The 24,064-nt window shown below is 39.5% G+C and overlaps 1 protein-coding gene and 1 long non-coding RNA gene across 2 annotated transcripts in view; one reads left to right on the forward strand and one right to left on the reverse strand.

Moving 5' to 3' along the window:
• LOC115832142 overlaps nucleotides 1-4,571 on the forward strand; it is a 115,125-nt gene extending 110,554 nt beyond the window's left edge. The window contains exon 4 of the long non-coding RNA XR_004027579.1: nucleotides 3,669-4,571. This is a non-coding gene — a long non-coding RNA (uncharacterized LOC115832142). The remainder of the gene's footprint in view (nucleotides 1-3,668) is intronic.
• The window catches only part of CMSS1 (cms1 ribosomal small subunit homolog), a 372,199-nt gene that overhangs the window by 30,399 nt on the left and 317,736 nt on the right, over nucleotides 1-24,064 (reverse strand). The window contains exon 2 of the mRNA XM_003261727.4: nucleotides 1,414-1,502. Coding sequence (XP_003261775.2) covers nucleotides 1,414-1,502 — 89 coding nt within the window. The remainder of the gene's footprint in view (nucleotides 1-1,413; nucleotides 1,503-24,064) is intronic.

Consider the following 24,064-nt stretch of genomic DNA (forward strand, 5'->3'; position numbering starts at 1 on the left):
TTTAAGACCCCACATTGTTGCAGTGAAAAATACAGTAACTTTGGATTGGTAGTAGACAGTCCTTTAAAAAATCACACATAAGCCAGGCACTGTGGCTCATGCCTGTAATCCCAGCACTTTGGGAGGCCAAGGGAAAGAGGATCACTTGAGCCCAGAAGTTCGAAACCAGCCTGGGTAACATAGTGAGACCTCATCTCTACAAAAAAATAAAGAAATTAGCTGGTGTGGTGGTGCACATTGATAGTCCCAGCTGCTCAGGAGACTGAGGTGGGAGGATCACTTGAGTTTGGGAGGTTGAGCCTGCAGTAAGCCATGATTGTGCCACTGTCCTCTAGACTGGGCAACAGAGCAAGACCCTATCTCAAAAACAAACAAACAAAACCCCAAATCACATAGATTTATTAGGTTGGTGCAAAAGTAATTTTTTAAAATTAAAAGTAATGGCAAAAACCACAATTACTTTTGCACCAAACTAAATACCAATCAGGTTTTGATGGAAACCCAATGAGAAAAAGCTACAAATGGATGTGAGTGGCATTTCTAAAGTCAGTAGGAAGATTAAAAAGGCAATAAAAAGGCAATAAAAGGTCACAGGTTTAGGAAAAAAGATTATCCAAATGGCCAATTCTGGTAATGTAAAGACCATAAATCCCGTTAAGAATGCATATGACAGACCATAATGCTGGGCAGAAATAAGGTCCCAGGAGCCTGCTGGCAGCATGGCCTGGTGCTATAATCATGCACTCGAGTGTGTGATAATCTTCTCTATCTTTATGCTATTTGTCTCCTTTTAGGAGTTGTACCCAAAAGCATAAGGCTGGATTTTTGGCAAAAATGTGATGTAAGAATCTAAGTTATTATTGTGAAATGCATTTATATAGTTAAAAAACATTAGGAACCAGAAGCAGTGGCTCACACTTGTAATCCCAGCACTTTGGGAGGCCAAGGTGGGTAGACTGCTTGAGCTCAGGAGTTTGAGACCAGCCTGGGCAACACGGAGAAACCTCACCTCTACAAAACATAAAAAAATTCGCTGGGTGTGGTAGTGCATGCCTGTGGTATCCCAGCTACTCGGGAGGCTGAGGTAAGAGGATTGCTTGAGCCCAGAGGGTCAAGGTGGTGGTGAGCCATGATTGTGCCACTGTACTACAGCCTGGGTGATAAAGCAAGATCCTGTCTCAAAAAAAAAAAAAAAAAAAGAAGAAAAAGAAAAAGTATTAGGGCAAAAAACAGACCTTGCTGGTTTACAATGAAGGAAGCATGGCCCATGGCCTTTTCAAAGGGAAAGAAAGTAAAAGGCTCTCTTAAATCCCACCAACAACCGAAATTAGGACATGGGGAGTTCAATAGAGAGGAGGAAAAGGCTGATTTCAGAATTTAACAGTGGTGGCTCTCCCACAGTGACCCCCTCACCTGTTTGGTTTTCTCTGAAGGTACAGGAACTGGAACTGTCTCCTGCTGCATCACTTCTGTGTCTCCTCCTCCTTCACCATCTGATGCTTCTAGAAAATATAAAGTTTGAAAATCAGAAAAGTCTCTCTCTCTCATTGCTAGTGCAATCTTGGTACCATCTTTCTAGAAGGTTCTATCTCTTCACTTTTTAATTCTACCTCAAAGAAGCTGCACTTAAGGAAATGGTCCAAAGTAAAACAGATATTTAAGCACTAAGATGGCAATCTCATTTATAAAACTGAAAAACTAAAGATTACTTAGATGTGTCACCTTAGGAGGGAATGTTTTATTATAGAACACTCATACAAGAGGACGTTTTACAGCCTTTAAAAATGGTATTTATTAAGAGTTTACAATGACAAAAGGCTGTCTTATGATGATAATAATAAGTGGTCAGGGCTAGAATTATTGGATGGTTACTACATGTTTAACACTATGCTTCACAGACATTATTTAATTCTTACAATATAACTACTGATTTTACAGACATGAAATCCCTCTATTTTTAGATAAAAAGACTGCTGTTTAGAGAGCCATTTGCCCAAGGTCACACACCTGGGAACTAAAGTCTATTTGAGTCTGAAGTTATCTCCAGCAAGTGATGCCTGCACCCAGAACCAGCCAGGCCTTGACATTAGATGCTGGCCCCAGGGGGAAATGTTAAGAGATTGTGACAAAGGGATTACAGGTCATGAGAAATCTTTGAATTTTTTTGAATTCAAAATTCTTATTTTGAATTTTTTAACCTTTCCACAATAGAAAAAATAAATTCTTGCCCTAAGAATCAGGAAAAATAAAAGTTTTAACAGTTTTCCTGTTTATAAAGCTCTTCTGAAGAAACACGGTGACCAGAAGGTTCTTATTTCCCATAATATCGCACTGCCTTTCAGGTTTTAGTGCTTGCTTCCTTTAAACAGATTTTTGATCTATGAAAGACTTTACTCATTCCCTTGAGTTTCTCTGTATATCTCAAAGTGAGCCTCAAATGTGAATATGTGAACATGTTCTGTCAGAGTTCATATTTAGGTCCAACTTAACCATTTTGTTAGGCCGGAGCTTTTAAATGTTTGCATACTGTGATGGTCAATCTTATGTGTCAACTTGACTGGGCCATGGGGTGCCCTGATATTTGGTCATACATTCTGGGTGTTGCTGTGAGGGTATTTTTAGAGAGATTAACATTTAAATGGATAGACTGAATAGAGCAGATTAATTTCCATAATGTGAGTGGGCCTTATCCAATTGGTTGAAATAAAAGCACTGACCTATCCTTGAGTAAGGGAGAATTATTCCTGCCTTTCAACTTGAACTGAAACACCAGCTCTTCCTGGGTCTCAAGCCTATCATGTTTAGACTAAAACTGTATCATCTTCTCTAGTTCTAAGGCATTTGGACTAGGACTAGAACTAAACTATCAGCTCTCCTAGATCTCCAGTTTGCCAACTTGCCATGAAGATCTTAGGGCTGGGCTGGCTAGCCTCCATAATCATGTGAGCCAATTCTTTAGAATAAATCTCTTTCTTTATATAATCTTGTTGGTTCTGTTTCTCTGGAGAACCCTGACTAATATGTATGATTTTTTTTTTTTTGAGACAGAGTCTCTCTCTGTCACCCAGGCTGGAGTGCAATGGTGTGATCTCAGCACATTGCAACCTCGCCTCCCGGGTTCAAGCGATTCTCCTGCCTCACCCTCCCGAGTAGCTGGGATCACAGGCACCCACCACCATGGCTGGCGCCTGGCTAATTTTTGTATTTTTAGTAGAGACGGGGATTCGCCATGTTGGCCAGGCTGGTTTCAAACTCCTGACCTCAGGTGATCCGCCTGTCTCGGCCTCCCAAAGTGCTGGGATTACAGGTATGAGCTACCATACTCAGCCTAATATGTATACTTTTAAGTGTGTACATATGAGAAAAAAAGCCTACCCAACGGGGTAGTGAAAAATAGCAGGCAGATTAACAGGGCCTTCGAAATGAACAATTAAATTGTCATTAAAAGTATTTATAGGATCTCTGCTTCTAGGAAGATAGCTGTAGTAGTTACACTGTTCCCTATCCCTCTGGTGAAGTACAATGAAAAATCCTAGACATTACATATTTAAAAAAATAGAAAGACTCTGAAAGGTGGAGAGAAGATAGCAGACCAGCTAGAGATTTTAGGGACCAAGAATAATTCAATGGCAGGTTCCCTGGGTTATCTTTTTGCTTCATTATTCCAGACTAGGAGCTGAAGAAGGCAGCTACCTGGAAATGCCAATGGAAGCTGACCAAAAAAGCCCCAACAAAAGTCTGCTCTCTCTACCAAAATGACCAAGAAAGAGGAAGCCTAGCAAGACTAAAACCTTTCAGACAATAACCACTTGACTGTAGCCAAACACCACAGAAAAAACTATGACCTCGTCCTCACCACCAAAGACAGAATGGGGAGCCTAGACTTCCACCCTTGACAGGGTGTAATGAGGCATCCCATGATGGACCCCTCAAGGCTCCATCTCCTACCAGGGTGATGTTGGAGACAAACTGGGAGCTGGGATTTTTATCCCCAGAGGGTGGTAATGAGTCCTCATCCATCCCCCACTGCCACCACCACCACCACCACTGCAGTATCAATGGTGACCACATGAGGAGCCTAGGCTTTCATCCCCTGCTGGCTGTAATGAAGTATATCTTTCCTATCCCACTGGGATGGTGTCAGAGGAGGCCTAGTGGAGAGTTAGGACTTTCTACATCACCCAGCAGTAATGAGGCCAAATCCACACTAATAGTTTCAGCAACCATTAAAAAGGCTACATAGAGAGATGTAAATCAAAGTGGGCTTCTACTATATGTTCAAGTAACCCATAGGAAGATAGAGGACCAACCCCTACTCCTCCCCTGCACAGAGATGCAGAAATTAGTGAACAAACAAAAGAAAAAAACATACAAACAGATTTAAACCCTCAACATAACAATAATAAATTAAATGTAAATAGCCCAAACATACCAATTTAAAGACAGAGATTGACAGAATGAATTTAAAAATATGACCGAACTATATGCTGTTATAAGAAACTTATTTCAAATATAATGATACAGGCAAACTGAAAGCAAAGGGATGAAAAAAGACATAATATGAAAATATTGGTCAGTGGAAAGCAGGAGTGGCTATATTAATTTCAGGGAAAGTGGACTTCAGAGCAAAGAAAATTACTAGAGAATGAGAGAGACATTATATAATGATAAAGGGTAATCTGTCAAGAAGACATAGCAATCCTAAATGTGTATGCACCAAACAGCAGGCTCTCCATGCTTTGTAGAAGTACAAAGCATGTGAAGCAAAAACTAGTAGAAATAAAATCAGAAATAGATAAATCCATAATTGACTTGTAAACTTTAACAGTCCTGTCTTAAAAATTGAGAGAATGACTAGATAGAAAATCAGCAAAGATATAGAACTGAGTGGCACCATCAAGCAATAGGATATAATCAACATTTGTAGAAGAATTCAATCAACAATGGCAGAATACACACTCTTTCCAAGTGTCACAGAGGGTATACCAAGACAGACTATATTCTAGGCCATAAAACATTAACAAATTTAAAAAGAATTGAAATTGATAAACGGCATGTAAAAAAACTTTCAGCAACATTATGGCTAATAATGAAAGGCCAAAGCTTTGCTCCTGACTGGGAACAAGGCAAGGATGTCTGCTTTTACCAGTCTTATTTGACACAGTGCTAGAACTTTTAACCAGTGCAATATGACAAGAAAAGGAAATAAAAGGCACATACATTAGAAAGGAAGATAGCAAACTGCCTCCATTTGCAGATAACATGATTGTGTACATAAAAAATTCCAAGAAATCTAAAGGCTACCCCTAGTTCCGTGAAAATTCTTATATTGGCTTCTATCAATGGGGGGCTCCTTTCTCTTACTATTCTCCAACTCATCTTCATCTGGGATCCTTAAGGGAAACTATGTTTCTCCTTCTTCTGCTTGCCTCTGTACCTCTTTCTACACTGTTGGTAGCCTGTACCTTGTAAATTGGCACATAATTTTACCTTGTCTTACAATGTGTACTGGTGTTGCATAAATGTTAGGTTTTCTCTCCATCTGAACTGTAAACTCTCTGAGGGGACATATGAATGCCCAAAGTACTTGACCCAGTGTTGACTAAAAGTAAAAAGGACTCCCGATACCTATTGCTTTATTTACATTTTTATTATAAAGTAACATATATTCTCTATGTAAAGCATTTAATCCCTTATACAAATTTCCTCATATCCTCATATCATAAAAATCCTTTGAGGTAAAAAGAATGACCTACAAATAAATGTCAGGATCAGCCCCATAAATGTTTAAAAATCAATGAATGATCTTAAAAAATATAAACTCTGTATTCCTCCATTCCTCAGAATCTGGTAGCTGAAGAACACAGTCTATATTTAAGCAATCTAGTTGAAAATAAATACAGTAGTCCCTTGGTATCTGTGGGGGATTGGTTCCAGGACCTGTTTCACCTACCAAAATACACAGATGCTCAAGTTCCTGATATAAAATGATGTAGTATTTGCATACGACCTATGTACATTCTCCTGTATACTTTAAATTATCTCTAGATTACTTATAATACCTGATACAATATAAATACTGTGTATAGAGTTGTTATACTGTATTGTTTAGGGAATAATGACAAGAGAAAAAAGTCTGTACATACTCAGTAAAGACACATTTTTTTTCAAATATTTTTGATCTGTGGTTGGTGAAATCTACATATGTGGAGCCCATGGATATGGAGGGCTGACTGTAACATATTTTTAAAGATGTGTGACACTTATGCAACAAAAACTATGAGAAAGATTTAAAATACCTTGCTAATAAAATGCTCTAAATCTGAATTACTCCTTGTTCCAAAAAGTTATTTTATCTGACACCTTTTAACATATAAAATGAGATCATCTTATATCACTGTAAATTGGATAATTTTGTTGTTTCCTTAGCCTGTGAGGTTTTTTGATTCCAAAAGAGAAAACTGCTTTTCTGAAGTAAGGATGCTAGTTCTGTGATTTCCATTAAGAGAATATTGAAAGAAAAGTATGGGGACCCAATCTAGCCAGGTTGGCCCCAGTACTCAGGTTCCTCCAGGACTGCTGGGATTCGAGGAGGCTAAGCTGGGCCTGTGCCAGTCAGTCCCAGTGGTTGATTCAGCCAGTTAAGTGGAGTCACTAAGACTGCACTGCCTCTTCCCCAACTCCTTGAAGAGTCTCCTTAAAAAAAAAAAAGATACTGCCAGATGGGATTGGTTAAGTTATTCCAAAAGAGGAGTCATCAAGTACACTGTCCTTTTTCAACCCCTGGCAACAACAGCAAATGAAAATAGAAGGCTGCACATCTTCTCTTTCCCTCAATCCCTACCTTCATCTTCTTTTTGATAAGTATCTGAAGTCCAGTTTCCCATCATTTTCCTTAGGTTTTCAGGTATTTGCTTGCATAAACCCTTGAAGACACTGGGAGGGGCCCTGGCAATGGGATCATACAGTCAATTGTTCTTTAAAATGTGCAAAAGAGTACGTTAAGACTGCCGTCTTCACCACAATATGTTAAGACCATTGTCTGTTTCCACTCAGAATTCTCCTGCCACGTATCTCCCAGGGAGTAGTGCTGGATGGCTGGGAGCATTTTTGGGGATCTATTTAGAGGAAGCTAGTTGCACGTACATTTAGTTTGAATTTAATGGGATTTTTATGTGGTTTGCAATCACTTTTGTCTATGATCAAATGATTACTAGCTGTTCTAGTGCTGGCATCCTGCACTAGACACCCTATGCTAACTCACCAGACATTCTGACACAAAGTGGGCAAGGCTAGAGGGTGTAGATCATGACACAGATGCGCCTAGAGCATCAGTAGAGGAGGAACCAGGTTTGGAATGTAGGAAACCTCAAACTAGTCAGCGGAAGATTCTTCCAATCATAAAAAATATAAAACTGTAAGTAGAGAATTAGGTTCTCATTTTTGCCTATTTGAAATTGAACGTCTCTCCTGTAGGATACATATAGTAGATGGTGCACTGTATATGACTGAAAAGAAACTGTATGTTTTTTCTTTATTTGATGAGGATGAGTAAAATACCAATTTTCAGAATTGCTGTGGTTGGGCAGTACTGTTATTTTTTTTCTTATTTAAAATAACTTCTTTCATATCTAATTTTAAAATTTTTTTTCTTTTATACTTAATTTTGTATCACGAATTTTGCATTCTTTTTCTAAGAGAGGGCCCATGAAATTGCATAAACTCAGGCCTCAGAAAAACCTACATCTGCCCTGGCGAACAACCTCACTCCTCCGTCTTTATCAGTTCTCATAGTTAAGAAAAGAACAACACGCTAGGGGTTGTGGCTCACACCTATAATCCCAGTGTTTATGGAGGCTGAGGCAGGAGAATCCCTTGAAGCTACAAGTTCAAGACCAGCCTGGGCAACATAGTGAGACCCCATTTCTAAAAAAGAAAGAAAGAAAAAGAACAGAAAACATAACATGGATGAATTTCAACAGCATGATGCCAAGCAAAAGAAGCCAGGCCCAAGAAGCTATATAATGCATGATTTTATTTATTTTAACATTCTAGACAGGGCAAAACTATAGAGGTGGAAAAGGGATCAGTAGTGACCAGAGACTGGAAGTGGGGGACTTCTGGGGGGTGATTTAAAAATAAAAGCATCAAAGAGACCTCTTACCAAAACAATAGAGGAATAGAAGGAAATTTCATTAAGCTGTAAGCAGCTTCTTTGGAAGCAAGCATAGTGTGGAGGATTATGGATTGTGGGATTAAAATATCTGGGGTTCAAATCTCAGCTTCAGCAATTATTAGTTATGTGATGTTGGGCAAGTGTTACAAATTAATGGAAGTTAACTTCAATCATTATTTTTTAAAGTGAGGGTTATTGAGGAATAATTTACATATACTAAAAATAACTTTTACTGAACAGTTCTATGGATTTTGATTAATGCATACAGTTGTGTAACTGCACCCAGTGGGATCAGCATACTTTTAAGGTAAAGGACGTAGGGTAAGTAAGTGTTGGGTTTGCAGAGTAATATGAACATTATTGATAACTACTCAACTCTGCTGGTCTAGTTATACACTACCCTAGGCAGTGTATAAACAAATGGAAATGGCAGTGTTCTGATGAACTTTATTTATAGAAACTTGTCCAGGATGGAATTTTTTTTTTTTTTTTTGAGATGGAGTTTTTCTCTTGTCACCCAGGCTGGAGTGCAATGGTGCATCTCAGCTGACTGCAACCTCCGCCTCCTGGTTCAAGCGATTCTCCTGCCTCAGCCTCCTGAGTAGCTGGGATTACAGGTGCCCACCACCATGCCCAGCTAATTTTTGTGTGTGAGTGTGTGTATATATATACACACATATATACACACACACATATATATATATATAAATTTTTTTTTTTTCTTTTTTGTAGAGACAGGGTTTCACCATGTTGACCAGGCTGGTCTCAAACTCCTGACCTCAGGTGATCCACTCATCTCAGCCTCCCAAAGTGCTGGGATTATAGGTGTGGGCCACCATGCCTGGCCTCCTGGCTGGATTTTTAATCAATTAAAAAAACGTTTCAAGGGTTTTTTTTTTGAGTTTAAACTTTTCATTTTATTTTATTTTAAGTGCCAGGATCCATGTGCAGAACGTGCAGGTTTGTTACATACGTATACATGTGCCATGGTGGTTTGCTGCACCTATTGACCCATCCTCTAAGTTCCCTCCCCTCACCCCTCACCCAACAACAGGCCCTGGTGTGTGATGTTCCCCTCCCTGTGTCCATGTGTTCTCACTGTTTAGCTCCCACTTATGAGTGAGAACATGTGATGTTTGGTTTTCTGTTCCTGGGTTAGTTTGCTGAGGATGATGGCTTCCAGCTTCATCCATGTCCCTGCAATGGATATGATCTCATTCATTTTGTGGCTGCGTAGTATTCCATGGTATATATGTACCACATTTTCTTCATCCAGTCTATCATTGATGGGCATTTGGGTTGGATCCATGACTTTGCTATTGTAAATAGTGCTGCAGTAAACATACGTGTGCATGTGTCTTCAGAGTAGAATGATTTATATTGCTTTGGGTATATATCCAGTGATGGGATTGCTGGGTCAAATGGTATTGCTGGTTCTAGATCCTTGAGGAATTGCCATACTGTCTCCCAGAATGGCTGAACTTTCAGTTTACATTCCCACCAACAACGTAAAAGTGTTTTTATTTCTCCACAGCCTTGTCAGCATCTATTGTTTCTTGACTTTTTAATAATTGCCATTCTGACTGGCATGAGATGGTATCTCATTGTGGTTTTGATTTGCATTTCTCTAATGATCAGTGATGTTGAGCTTTTTTTCATGTCTGTTGGTCACATAAATGTCTTCTTTTGAGAAGTGTCTGTTCATATCCTTTGCCTACTTTTTCATGGGGTTGTTTTTTTCTTGTAAATTTGTTTACGTTCCTTGTAAATTCTGGATATTAGACCTTTGTCAGATGGGTAGATTGCAAAATTTTTCTCCCAATCTATAGGTTGCCTGTTCACTCTGATGATAGTTTCTTTTGCTGTGCAGAAGCTCTTTAGTTTAATTAGATCTAATTTGTCAATTTTAGCTTTTGTTGCAATTGCTTTTGGTGATTAGTCATGAAGTCTTTGCCCATGCCTGTGTCCTGAATGGTACTGCCTAGGTTTTCTTCTAGGGTGTTTATGGTTTTGGGTTTTACTTTTAAGACATTAATCTATCTTGAGTTATTTTTTGTATAAGTTGTAAGGAAGAGGTCCAGTTTCAGTTTGCTGCATGTGGCTAGCCAGTTTTCCCGGCACCATTTATTGAATAGGAGATCATTTCCCCATTGCTTGTTTTTGTCAGGTTTGTCGAAGATCAGATGGTTGTACATGTGTGGTGTTACTTCTGAGGTCGCTGTTCTGTTCCACTGGTCTATGTCTGTTTTTGTACCAGTACCATGTTGTTTTGGTTACTGTAGCCTGTTTCTGAGTATATAGTTTCTAATTGTTAGGTGCAGATGTCTATGTATGATCATAAACTTGTGTTTTAAAAAATGTTACATGCTGGCTGGGTGTGGTGGTTCAGCCTGTAATCCCAGCACTTTGGAAGGCCAAGGCAGGCAGACCATGAGGTCAGGAGATCGAGACCATCCTTGCTAACATGGTGAAACCCTGTCTCTACTAAAAATACAAAAACAAAATTAGCCGGGCATGGTGGCAGGCGCCTGTAGTCCCAGCTACTTGGGAGACTGAGACAGGAGAATGGCGTGAACCCAGGAGGCAGAGCTTGCAGTGAGCCGAGATCACACCACTGCACTCCAGCCTGGGTGACAAAGCGAGACTCCGTCTCAAAAAAAACAAAAGAAAACACAAAAAACAAGTTACATGCTTATGAATTTTAATCTCTTTTATCTATCAATTATTGGGGTGTATATTAACATCTTCCCCTCTCATTTTGAGCTTGTCAATGTTTTATAGTAATTCTACCAATTTTTATTTACATATTTCATAGCTGTCTTAGGCGCATGCAAGTTTAGAATTGTTATGACTTCCTGTAGAATTGTACCTTTTATCATCATGTTGTGGCTCTATTTTTAAAAATCCATTTTATTTAGTTCAGTATCATTTTGTGAGGGAAGTTCTATATTTCTAGAGGTCATCAGCTGTTCTCTGGGAAAGCTACATTATACATACCGAAAAGTAATGCTGGATACACAGCTGTACTTAAACAGTCTAAAGTGTTTTGCTAAAATTACTGAATCCCTAGGAGCCAGAATGTTTTATTTGGCCAGGGCTGGGAACTACTCTTCAAGAACCATGTTCCCAGCTCATTAAGAGACTCCCACCAGCATCACTGAGAAAGAACACAATTCCCATATCCAAAGAACAGGACCCTGAGACTGAACTCTGTGAAGGCCATAAGGCCATGCCAGCAACACAGATCACAGGGAAGGGAAGGGGAGGAAAAGGCAGTGTGCAGCCTAGCCAAGGAGGAAGAGGCTCTCAATTCTGAATCCGCCTATACTCACAGAGGTTGTGTAGTGAAGGAAGGTCGATCTTTTATTGCTTCTGCACATTTTTCAAAATAATTACTACAGATAAGCTATGACTAGAAAAGAAGGGTTTATAGTCAATTAGGCCACATGATCAAATAATCATATGGCCTGTAAGTGTATCTCTCATTTACTCTAATTATTCAGAATGCCTGTTCTCACTTTATCCTTGTCTCCTTTCCTTTTCCATCAAAATCTCACCCCTACCCTCTAAACTTCAGCTCAGGTTTTCCCTCCTCTGTGAAGATCTTCTGAAGGCAGAAACAAGAAATAAGACTGTCTTAGGGGATAATGTAGCAAGCAGTTACAACTTTCACCAGGAAAGGAAAATGGGGCAGGGCCTGTATGAAAAGGAGGAATTCACTGAAGGAGAGTCCAGGAGGAGCAGCAAACCCAAGACAGCTTGTCATGCCCACTGCAGGGCATCCGGTTGCTTTGAGGGGGCTGCTTGGAGGAGCTCAGGCAGGTTCGGCCCTCAGCCTCCTGGCTTCTTCAAGTCCTGCAGTCCTGGGGTCCAGGTGCCGGGACACAGGACCACTCAAAGCTGTGGGCGTGTGGTGCTTCATCAGGCCTTCTCTTGGCGCCAGTCCAGTTTTTTTTTTTTTTTTCTAGTTATCATCTCTTCCTTTTTGCTTTTTTGCTGTCTAACATATGGCAAAAAACTGGGCATGATCTATCTTCTCCATCTCTCAAGCTCCTTAAGATCTCTTCTTCTCTCCAAAAGATTTAACAAAACAAATGCTTCTGGATATAAGTCTTTGTGATTTGATTCTCTCTATCAGAAGTCTTCTTGTCACTCTGAACTGGAAAGGAGAGTGGGTGATCCTTTTTCTCCTTTCATTTTGCCATTTTTAGTGGCAACAGCTATAGCCTGATGTGCATTCCAATAATGCTCCTATTTTCCTAGTTGAGGCAACAGATCTAGAGTTTGCTTACAAAATTTTTAAAGTCTTCTGTTCCCACAGAACTTTAAAGCTAGAACTTTTGGACTAGGATGGTAAAACACTGAGCTGAAGTCATTTCATGGGTCCTGATAATTTGACAGAAGGCAAAGTACTAAGAACGAAAAGATCATTTGAAAAACACAACTAAAGAAGAATGCCTTTTTATGGGATGTTTAAATGCTACAAAATTTCTGTCACTAGCTGCATGTCAGCAGAACTTAATGGTTATTTTCTAAAAATGTGACTGCTCCAGGTTAGTAGTGCTGTATTCATTTATTTTTAAATATGCACACAGGAAGTGAGATGCAGTGGTATATGCATCTGTAGTCCCAGCAACTTGGGAGGCTGAGGCAGGAGGATCACTTGAGCTGAGGAGTTCGAAGATACAGTAAGCTATGATGATGCCACTCCAGGCCTGGGTGACAGAGCAAGACCCTGTCTCTTAAACATACACACACACACACACACACACACACACACACACACACACACACAAAGTCTCCTCAGGAATCATTAGTCCACATCAGGGGTTTAGGTGGCATGACCTCAACTTCAGGCAGTGTTAAAGCTCCCAATCCTCCTTCCTTTCTAGTTTGTTTTAAATGTTTGAACATTTATATATTTTGGGGCAGTTCTGAAGCTATGAGCAATTTCAATTCAATCTTTTCTACCCAACTTTTACAGTTAAATGAATAGAGCCATGGATGTTGGTGGTGGCATTTCGGGCCTGAATACTTGTACATTTGGAAGCATTGCTATGTAAATTCTTCATTCTTGGAATAGAAACCAATTCTAATGGTAACAGCTCTTACATAATCCTTATTTTGTACAAAGCACTGTTCTAAATGCTCTTTGTAAATAACTCATTTAATTCCCATATCAATCTTATGAGACAGGTACTGTTGCTATAATCTGTTTTACAGAGGTAGAAATGGAGGCACCTGCTCAACGTTAATAAGAGAGCCAGGATTTAGACCTACACAATATTGATTCAAAGTCTGCTCTTAACTACTATGCAATATTGCCTCTCAAATTTAGAAGACAAATCAAGCAGCTTGCTGGTGGCACTGGTCTTTAAGCAGGTTATTAGAATCCATTGGGCTTTATGGGTAGAGCCCAGTTTCATATAATAATGTATGTTATATTTAACTAACATTCATCTACATGTGGCCGGCAGCCTCCCTCCTCCAAAAAAACCCAAACTTAATTGAGTTCAAATATCTGTCAGTAACTCTCTACCACTCCTTCCACCCCATCCTATCTTTTAGCTAGGGAGAAAATATATCCTGGTTTGCCTTGGCTAGTCCTGATTTATACTTGTTTTCCCTATATCCCATCTGGTTTATTAATATTATCTGTCTTATTGCAGAGATTCTTTAATATATTAATATGGATTACTACTGTCCAAGTAAGGAAATGGAGATGAGGCCATCCTCGAACTTATTTGATCCCCAACCCCCTCACTGCGGAACACCTGTTAACAGCTCCCAGAACAGCGACAGAAGGCGGCCTAAATTTTAGCTTTAATTTTTGTGATCCTGAGCAAACCACTTTATGCCACAGTTTTCTTAATTGTGGATTCATGAAGTCATACTGCTATGATTTATGATTCTCTTCTGGTTTGGGCCAACTTCTGTTAAGAATGCTATATACTCTGGATGCGTCAAAATTTCCAGAGTGAGGTGGAATGCTGAAGTACAGAGGAATAGAGTAACATTAAAAAAAAATAGGTGAATGTGGCCCAATACGGGTATGCGAGTTACATAATTTCCCCAAACAGAAATTTCATATGAAAAAAGCCTATGAGGCCGGGCGCGGTGGCTCACGCTTGTAATCCCAGCACTTTGGGAGGCCGAGGTGGGCGGATCACGAGGTCAGGAGATCGAGACCACGATGAAACCCCGTCTCTACTAAAAATACAAAAAATTAGCCGGGCGTGGTGGCGGGCGCCTGTAGTCCCAGCTACTTGGAGAGGCTGAGGCAGGAGAATGGCGTGAACCCGGGAGGCGGAGCTTGCAGTGAGCCGAGATATTGCGCCACTGCACTCCAGCCTGGGTGACAGAGCGAGACTCCGTCTCAAAAAGAAAAAAGCCTATGAGGCTACATCTAGAGCTACTATCCACTCACCCTTGTTACAGAGAGTAACCCCGAGGAAGAGAAGTGTTAAAATGGAAAAAACACAGTACTTCTGTTAAGGGTACCCTTTGGCATTCACAGAGACGTCAACTACCTATTATACTATTAACACATAATGTATCCCCTTAATGTAAATCATTCAAGGTAGGTATAATGCTCACCTGCCCTGCTTCAGAATGCTTAATTTTCTCACCCAGCTTCTCAATGGAAAAAGCCTTTTCTTACAGAGTTTTTGGGTATAGCTTAGGACAAGGTCCTTCATTGCTTCATCCTTAAAGTTTCCTATTGATAAACTGGGCTTAAGGAATTAGCCTATCAACTGACTACCAACTATACGAAAAGTATTCACATAATGATTTGTGTTTGGATTGATCTTCGAGAACCACAACCCTGAAGTCTTACATGATGAGGTGAGGTAATGATGAGATGTAAGTCTAATGGAGTAAATAAACAAGAGAGTAAAATAAGACTTGGTTTATCAATACTATACTACAAATTTGATAGCATCATAATTTTTAAAAACCTTTTTTTACCCTTTTCCTTCATATAAAAATAGTGTACATATTCATTGTGGAGATTTAGAAAATGCAGAAAAGTAAAAAAAAAAAAAAAATTTGGTTCCACTATAAAAAGACAGTCCTACTGTAAAAGATATCCAGCATTCTAATTTTGGTATTTACTTTTGTTCTGTCTCTGTGTGTATATGAATAAGACTATGCATATATTCACATAGCTTTACATGTCTGGAATTATGTATCATATACAAATGTTTTATCCTTTAATATTATGAGTATTTCCCCATGTCATTAGTCTTGAAAAACATTTTTAGTGGCTTTATAGTGAACCATGGTTTGTCTACAATATATTTCTTTGTTCTTCTATCATTACTTAGATTATTTCAAGAATTTGGCTTTGCAAATATAGTATAATAAACATCATTATATGTAACATTTATATATTTCTGTTTAGAATAGATTTCTAGAAGAGAAATTGCATTGTAAAAAGGTATACATGTTTTTAAAAGGTCTTAACTTCTAAACTCTTTTCCATAAGCTTTTGGGTCAATTTATAAGTCACAAACACTGTATAACACTGTGTATGTTTTATCACACCCCAGTAAACACTGAATATTACCTTTCTAATATTATAAATAGGTAAAAATAAGATAGCATTTTACTAATTTGCAATCACTTGATGAGACTAAATATTTTACTTTTTCTTTTCTTTTTTTTGAGATAGAGTCTTGCTCTGTCGCCCAGGCTGGAGTGCAGTGGTGCGATCTCGGCTCACTGCAAGCTCTGCCTCCTGGGTTCACACCATTAGCCTGCCTCAGCCTCCTGAGTAGCTGGGACTACAGGCGCCCACCACCATGCCAGGCTAATTTTTTGTATTTTTATTAGAGACAGGGTTTCACCATGTTAGCCAGGATGGTCTCAATCTCCTGGCCTCGTGATCCGCCGGCCTCAGCCTCCCAAAGTGCTGGGATTACAGGCTTGAGCCACTGCACCCGGCCTTTATTTTCTTATATGCATAGAATGTTCTTAACTGTTCATTTGTCAAGGACAGTTTTAATGTTTTCCTTATCAACTTTTATGGCTCTATTAATTTTAAGGTTAATCTTAACAAATTTATTTATTTATTCATTTTTAGAGACAGGCTTTCATTCTGTTGCCCAGGCTGCAGTGCTGTGGTGCCATCATAGCTCACTATAGCCCTGAACTGCTGGGCTCAAGTTATCTTCCTGCCTCAGCCTCTTGAGTTGCCAGAACTACAGCCACATGCCACTATGTCTGGCTAATTTTTTAAACTTTTTTAGAGATGGGGTCTTGCTTTGTTGCTCAGGCTGGTCTTGAGCTCCTGGCCTTAAGCAATCTGCCTTGGCCTCCCAAAGCACTGTGATTACAGGTGTGAGTCACCATACCCAGCCAAGATTAATTTTTAATGCTGCCTAATCTTTTAATTTTTATAATGACTTTTGATTTACAGATGTTTTAAATTATGAGATCAAATATATCATTTTTCATTGCAGTTATGCTTAGAAAAATTATCTCTATTTCAAAGTACATATTCTAGTGTTTAAAATAATTTAATCTTTAAAAAGAGCATGTAACTTAAATCCATATGTAATAGATTTTGTTGCGTATCATGTGAGGCCCTAACTCTGTTACCTTTGCAAATATTTAATCAATTGTCCCAATGTCTTGCCAAATGATTCTTCCTTTCCTCACTTTCTTGTCATGACACTTTTATTTAATCAAAACACAAATTATACATATGCTATGGTATACTTCCATTGATCTGTCTATGAGTTTTTTGTTGCTACCACACCTTAAGTTATTTAAAAAACACATTGAGCTTTCTTCTTTTTTATTTTCCTAAATGGCTATCACATTGGGGTGCAGGGAGTAGCAAGGAAGCGAGAACCAGATTTAGGCCAAAATCTCCAAGAGAACTGGGAAAGGCCTGAGGCTGGATGGGGGTCAGTAGAGACGTAGAGAGGGAGGTCAGGCTAAGTCAGGTACCAAGCTGTGTCCTTCCAGAATGCCTTGGTTCACATCACACCTCTGCCACTCAATAGCTGGCTTTGGGCAAGTTAGTTCCTCTTTGTGTGCTTTGGTTTCCTAAAATATAAAGTGAAGTTGTTGAGAGGATTAAATGAGATAGGGAGAAACACTTAGAATAGTGTATTACTTGTGGTAGACATCATTTATCACTCATTTGAAGCTATCTTCCACCACCATCATGCCTCTGTAAATTACTATAACACGGGGATTAAAATTACAAGCTCCCTAGAATCAGGATGCCTAGACTGGAACCTTACCTCTGTCATTTACAAGCTGTGTGAGCTTGGAAAAGTTACTTGCTCTTTTTATGCCTTAGTTTCCTCATCTATAAAACAGGAATATTAATAGTACCTACTTCATAGGGTTGTTACATGGAGTCTTGATATAATGAATGTAAGTTACTTAACACACAGTCTGGCACACAAGTCAATTCTCACAAAATGGTCATCATAACCATTACCTCACTTGATTACCCTGGGGCATTTGGTACTGATGTTAACTCTCAACTTTTTGACACTCTCTCCTCCTTTGTCTTCTGGAACACTGTGATTTGGTTCCCAACCCATCACTTCATGCACTTTCTTCTTTCACCTACCCCTTAAAATGTTGTCATCCTCCAGGATGTCCTCCACTATCCTATTCTTTGGTGACCAACCATACACTTTCTTTCTTTTTTTTTTTTTTTTTTTTTTTTGAGACGGAGTCTCGCTCTGTCACCCAGGCTGGAGTGCAGTGGCGCCATCTCGGCTCACTGCTAGCTCCGCCTCCCAGGTTCACGCCATTCTCCTGCCTCAGCCTCTCCGAGTAGCTGGGACTACAGGCACCTGCCACCACGCCCGGCTAAATTTTTGTACTTTTAGTAGAGACGGGGTTTCACCATGGTTTCGATCTCCTGACCTCGTGATCCGCCTGCCTCGGCCTATCCAACCAACCATACACTTTCTTGATGCTCCTTCTAAGCTAGAAGATGGCAATTTTTTAAGTTCAAAGACCAGATAAATACTTTAAGCTTGTGGGCCATATGATCTCTATCACAACTACACATTGTGCAATATGTAAGCCATTGAGAATATGTAAGGGAGTATGCACAGCTATATTACAACAACAAGCCATACAAAAACAGGCGGCCAGCCCACATGCCATAGTCTACTAGTTCCTACTGTAGGTAGTTGTTTCGGCTCAGGTATTAGAAAACTCTTCACATTGCATCTGTCCTCCCTACTGGGCTGTGGGCTCCCTTAGGGCAATGTGTCCTTTCATCCTTGTATGTTCTGGAGGCAGCATAGAATCCAGCAGATATACACAATCAACTTCTGCTAAAACACTCAATGAGATGGCCACATAATATGAGTCTTTACAGATAAAAAGTTTGTTGTGCTACAGGGAAGAAATGAGCCCTTCAGTAGCTACCAAAACAAACTTTTAGAGAAGACCTCATGGCCTATGTAGTGTGCTGAAACATTCAGTAGAATTAATTTTTCTTTCCCAAATGTGAAAGGGAAATTCAGGTCCAGGAAATTCACAATTTCAAGGACCAAGTAATATTGCAGACATCAAAATAGAGCTGTTCAGGGTTATCTATAAAACAGGACACACTTTATAGGAATGGAACAGCTGTTTCCCCATTTCTGTTTTAAAAGGGGAAATAGGCTATAGGGCTCAGGAGTATATGCTAAGCATATGGAGAAAATTTATTTGCTTAAAGAAAATGTGACATGGAGTTGGCAAAGGGCTCAGTTTGTAGGAGATAATATCCTGGTGGGTGAAATTAAGAGGATAAAATGAAGATATACAGAGTCATTTCAGCGTTGTGATTAATGAAAAAGGAAACAGTAATAAACACTGAAAGGAAGAAAAGAAAAGTTGAAGCTGAAAAGAACTGAATATGCTCTAGGGAAGACACTATAAGAACCAAGTGTCACTTACAGTAATAATGACCTTAGGAAAACAAATTTTAGATAAAGATGGCACTGGTTTAGGAAAAAATAAGAAAACCAAAACCTCAGTCAAAAGTAACAGTGTGAGTATTGAGTTTCTCTAAATACAGTGTAAAGGATCTTTATAGAGCTACGGATAGCTGAAAAATATATTAAAGACTCTGGGGGAGAATTTTAGACTTCTGGAACATAGTTAGAAACAGGTAATAGACAAAGAAGCATGTTTAAATTTTTCCTTTTTAATTTTTAAGCCCAAACTTAATCAGCAATAATATTTTTAGTATAAACATTTGCTGAACTCCTTTTATGGAGAGATTACTATTTTGTGTGACTTAACATATCCTCTCAAGTAGCAATTACCAGAGAGCACTCTTTAAAATTTCTTAAAATCATAAAATCATTATTGCTGTGAAAAAAGGACCTAAATTTTTCTTTAAAAGAGCAAAGGTAATGTTGGCTTCCTTCAACCTTCTTCTTCACCTTTCCTGCTAAGAATTATGAAAGGACTCACTGTGTGGCCACATGGACATTCATTCATTCATCCCTCAAAAATCTAATGGGCACCTACTATGTACTAGGCACTGTGCTAAGCCCTGAGGAGGAAAGATGAAGAAGAAGTGGTTCTTACTCTGAGAAGCTGACAATATAGCGGAAAAGAGAGACATGTGCATAAGCAATTAAAATGCAATGTGATGCTACAGTGATGGAGAACAGGTGTGAGGTAAGGGCTAGGGGTCATAGGGGGTACTATAAAGGGAAGCACCAGGGAGTTATTTCATGAGACTGTCTGTATACTGATTGTGGTGGCACCCACACAAATCTGTACATGTATTAAAATTCATAGACCTCTATGCCAAAAGAAAAAAAGGCCAATTTTACTCTATGATACTTAAAAGTTAAAATAAAAAAATTCTGATATATGCCCATCAACAAGAGAGAATGGATAAACGATGGCATATTCATAAAGTAGATGCTACTGAGTAATAAAAGGAATAGACTGCTGACAAATGCAACAACGTGGATTAATCTCAAAAGCATTACTGAGTGAAAGGAGCAGATATGATGAAGTACATCCTGTATGATTTCATTTATAGGATCTTCTAGAGTAGGCAACATTAACATATGCTGATGGAAGTCAGATCAGCTGTTGCTTCTGTGTATATGGGTGTAGGGGGTGGGGTGGGATTGATTGGGAAGGGATCTTAGGGAACTTTTAGGTGTGATGAAAATGTTCTAGGTCTTGGTGAAAACTGATTGAACAGTACACTTAAGGTGTGAGTACCTCAATAAATGTAAATTATAACTCAATTAAAAATATGCATTTAGCTATTGGCTTGTCTTTCACAGCATAAAATTTCTAATGGTGTTTAAAGTTGCAAAAAACATTAACAATCTCTCTACCATATGTTATGTTTATTTTTAAGATCAATTGGATTTTTTTGGTGTCTTAATGAAGTAAATATGATATCTAATAATAAATCTTACGATAAAGATAATTAATAATTTTTAAAAATGTGCAGAGAAGTGCAGAACTCTACATTCTGTTGGGGTGAGGATTTGTTGCTGTATTTTAGGAAAGGCAAGAGAGAGGCAAGTCTCAAGAGGATGTTGAAGGGTAGAAGTTCAGTGCACAGACCACGAAAAGAACATATCCAGAAAGGGTGGCATTGTGCTAAGCACTCTGCCTGGACAGTTTAATCCTCATTATTATCTCCATGTTTCATAGCCCAGGCTTGACAAGGCACGAGGCCTGGTCCAGGTTCCTTGGCTGTCATACAGGCAGAGCAAGCATTCTCACACAGATAGTGCAGAAACTCACTCTTGTCCTCCTTCGTGTGCTGTCTCCTGTCATGCTGGGGTGTCTGGCTTTAATCATGGCACTAATGGGACCTAAGAGAGGCTTTTACCTGACCAGAATCTACTTTAAGAAGACAACTAGACTGACAATAATGGATCATTTGGGCTGTACTTACCAGCCTTTCTTCCTGCTTCCCTTCACCTGAAAGCACAACTATTTCTAACAAGATCACTAGTAACAGCGGCTGAACAGTGATCACTAAGGTCTGTCTCCACGCCCTCCATTCCACAGACTCCTTTGTCAAGAGGTTCTAATTGTGGGATTATGTAAGCAGTGAGATGATGGTCCCATAAGTTTCTAAGTGGGAGATGGGATGCTCTTGGGGTCCCCAAATCCCAGTGGGAACTATATATGGGGTGGAAGGTCCCTGACTGGGGAATTTTGTGCAGATGTCCACACCAAATCTCCTAGATGATACTGAGACACTGAGGTAAACAGGATTTCCTGGCTAGCTGTTTTGCAGCTAGATAATTAGATTTCCTAGCCCTGGAACAGCAAAGGTACAGAACTGTGTCAGGCTTGGAGGTTTTAGAGCCATCCTGGGAGAGACGACATTGTCTCTATGTGCTGTAAGGATTTTGGTTCCTGGCTGGACCCATGGAAAGCTCTCAGAAGAGCCTGGGCCCTGCTCTCGAGGGAAGTGCCTTCTACTGGACAGAGTTAGGCCAAGGGTTTGGCAATGGAGAATTGCCTCAGTTGAAAATGGCTTTAAAATAATCACAACAAAGCTACATAGAGCTCTATAATTTATAAACTATGTTCATGTTCATTATTTAAAAGTGATTTTGAGTCCCACAAATATGCTGGATGTCAGCAATTTACAGATTTGAAACTTAGGAAGGTTAAGTGACTGAGACGTGCATAGCTGCCTGCCCGTCTGCTTTCTTTCCTTAATTCTCTCTCTGCCCAACTTTCTTTTTTTTTTTTTTTTTTGAGATGGAGTCTCACTCTGTCGCCCAGGCTGGAGTGCAGTGGCGCGATCTCTGCTCACTGAAAGCTCCGCCTCCTGGGTTCACACCATTCCCCTGCCTCAGCCTCCTGAGTAGCTGGGACTGCAGGTGCCCACCACCACGCCTGGCTAATTTTTTGTATTTTTAGTAGAGACGGGGTTTCACCGTGTTAGCCAGGATGGTCTCGATCTCTTGACCTCGTGATCCACCGGCCTCGGCCTCCCAAAGTGCTGGGATTACAGGCATGAGCCACCGTGCCCAGCCCCAACTTTTTTCTTTCGTGTTTTCAATACCTAGCTCTTAGTTAACTATAGATCATCTTATTCCAGAAAAAAATTTAAGGCAGCTTACAAGGTTACAAAAAAAAGAAGACTGAATAAATTAAAAGTGGGAGTGAATATGAAAGAAAAATAAAAACTGGACCTGAAATTAATCCAAGACTTATGATAAAGATATAATGGCCTACACATTTGCTACTAATGGGGCACAAATTTGATTCTACGTTTGTAGGGACCCATGTGAAAAAGGAAACCTGGTCACTATTCATAGTATGCATAAGCTAAAACGACAATGACAAAACAATCAATTACTCAAGAAAAGTACAACTATTTTAGGTTCCTAATAATTACAACTTGGCATAATGCACAGTAGCTTCCTTTGATTATTAAACAAAACTAGGCCTTCAAAGATGATTTTGGTTTTCAACTGTCTTTTCAGTATACAAGATAATTCACCATGTGAATTTTAAAAAAACATGAAAAGCATACCATGTCTCTGAACTCATGTAGCAAATTCCATTACAGAAGTCAAAGCAGGTGAGACCCCAGTGAGCCCACTAGTTGTAGGAACAGTTCTAGGACTCAGGGATATGGGTAGAGTGACAATTTCCACATGTACTATGGGGGAAGAGACAAAGCCACTCACTGTGGCATAGGAATACATAGATCATCATACAGACATTACATCTTATTTTGTAAATTTTTTTAACTTGGTGGCAAATATTAACATGACCCTTTATATCACAAGTTCCTTATAATGGCTGTTTTTAATATAGAAAAGCATTATTCCAGAGCACCATTTTCTCTGCTGTACATCTTGCTGCATTCATGCCCTAGGGCTAGAGTTTATTTACACTGGCTAGTTTATACCTTCCTCACTCAACCCTCCAGTTTCCCTTACTTTTGTGCCAAAAAAAGGACACAGAGTTTTTCCTTTTTGCAATTTACATATGTAGAAAATATATCCAAGTCAGGATGTCCCTTTCATCCACAGGAAGAGTCTGGGGCCACCTGACTCATCAACATGACAAATCCAGAAATAGAAAATGCAATCTAGCTAAAAGAGAGAGACAAGTGGAGACTTTCAAGCCAGCACACAGCTAAGGTGTTATGTCATATGAAATTAATTCTCTGAGGTCAGCGACTAGAGTTAGGTTACAGCCCAATCATAATTCTGCCTGCTAATTACTTGACCCACTACAACATTTATTTCACTCAGAGATGCTCAGCTATAACTTCCAAGGGTGGGCTTGGGACAGATGGAAGGAAGCAGGCAGCCAGAGAAACAGCAACTCCTTCCTTTTGCAAACAGATGTGTCTCCCAGGCCCCTAACTAAAATGATTATTTCCTGCTTTTCTAAGTGAGGGATCAGATGTGTCCCGCTCTTCCCTTTCCAGCAAAACGAAGCACCTGAGACCACAGAGTTCTTCAGTGAAGTGCAAAAGATGACTGAAGAAATTGAGTTATGTTCCGTCGTGAGAAGCACTAGAGTAAATGATAACAAAACCACCCTCCCTATGGGAAAGAGGAGGAAGCCAGGGAACAAATGGTGTGGCTAGAATGGTGCATTTATATATTTCTTTCACTTCCAAAAAAGAGATTTGGAGCAGCACTAAGAAGAAATGGCAATTGCCGAATGGAGATATTGGAATAATGCAAGTACTGTGAACAGGGGCAGCTCTAAAATACAGAGAATAAACAGCCCTTACTCAAAGGGAAGCATCAAGCAGTTCCTGAGGGATTGTGCAGGAATGGCTGGTGGGGATGAGGTACAGACTGAAAACAGGGGGATCTGAGAGTTAGCACCTGACATGTGAACACAATATACAGCTCATCAATTTATAAACCATTGACATCAATAATA

This window comes from Nomascus leucogenys, chromosome 21, assembly GCF_006542625.1.
Source record: "Nomascus leucogenys isolate Asia chromosome 21, Asia_NLE_v1, whole genome shotgun sequence".
Classification (NCBI taxonomy): domain Eukaryota; kingdom Metazoa; phylum Chordata; class Mammalia; order Primates; family Hylobatidae; genus Nomascus; species Nomascus leucogenys.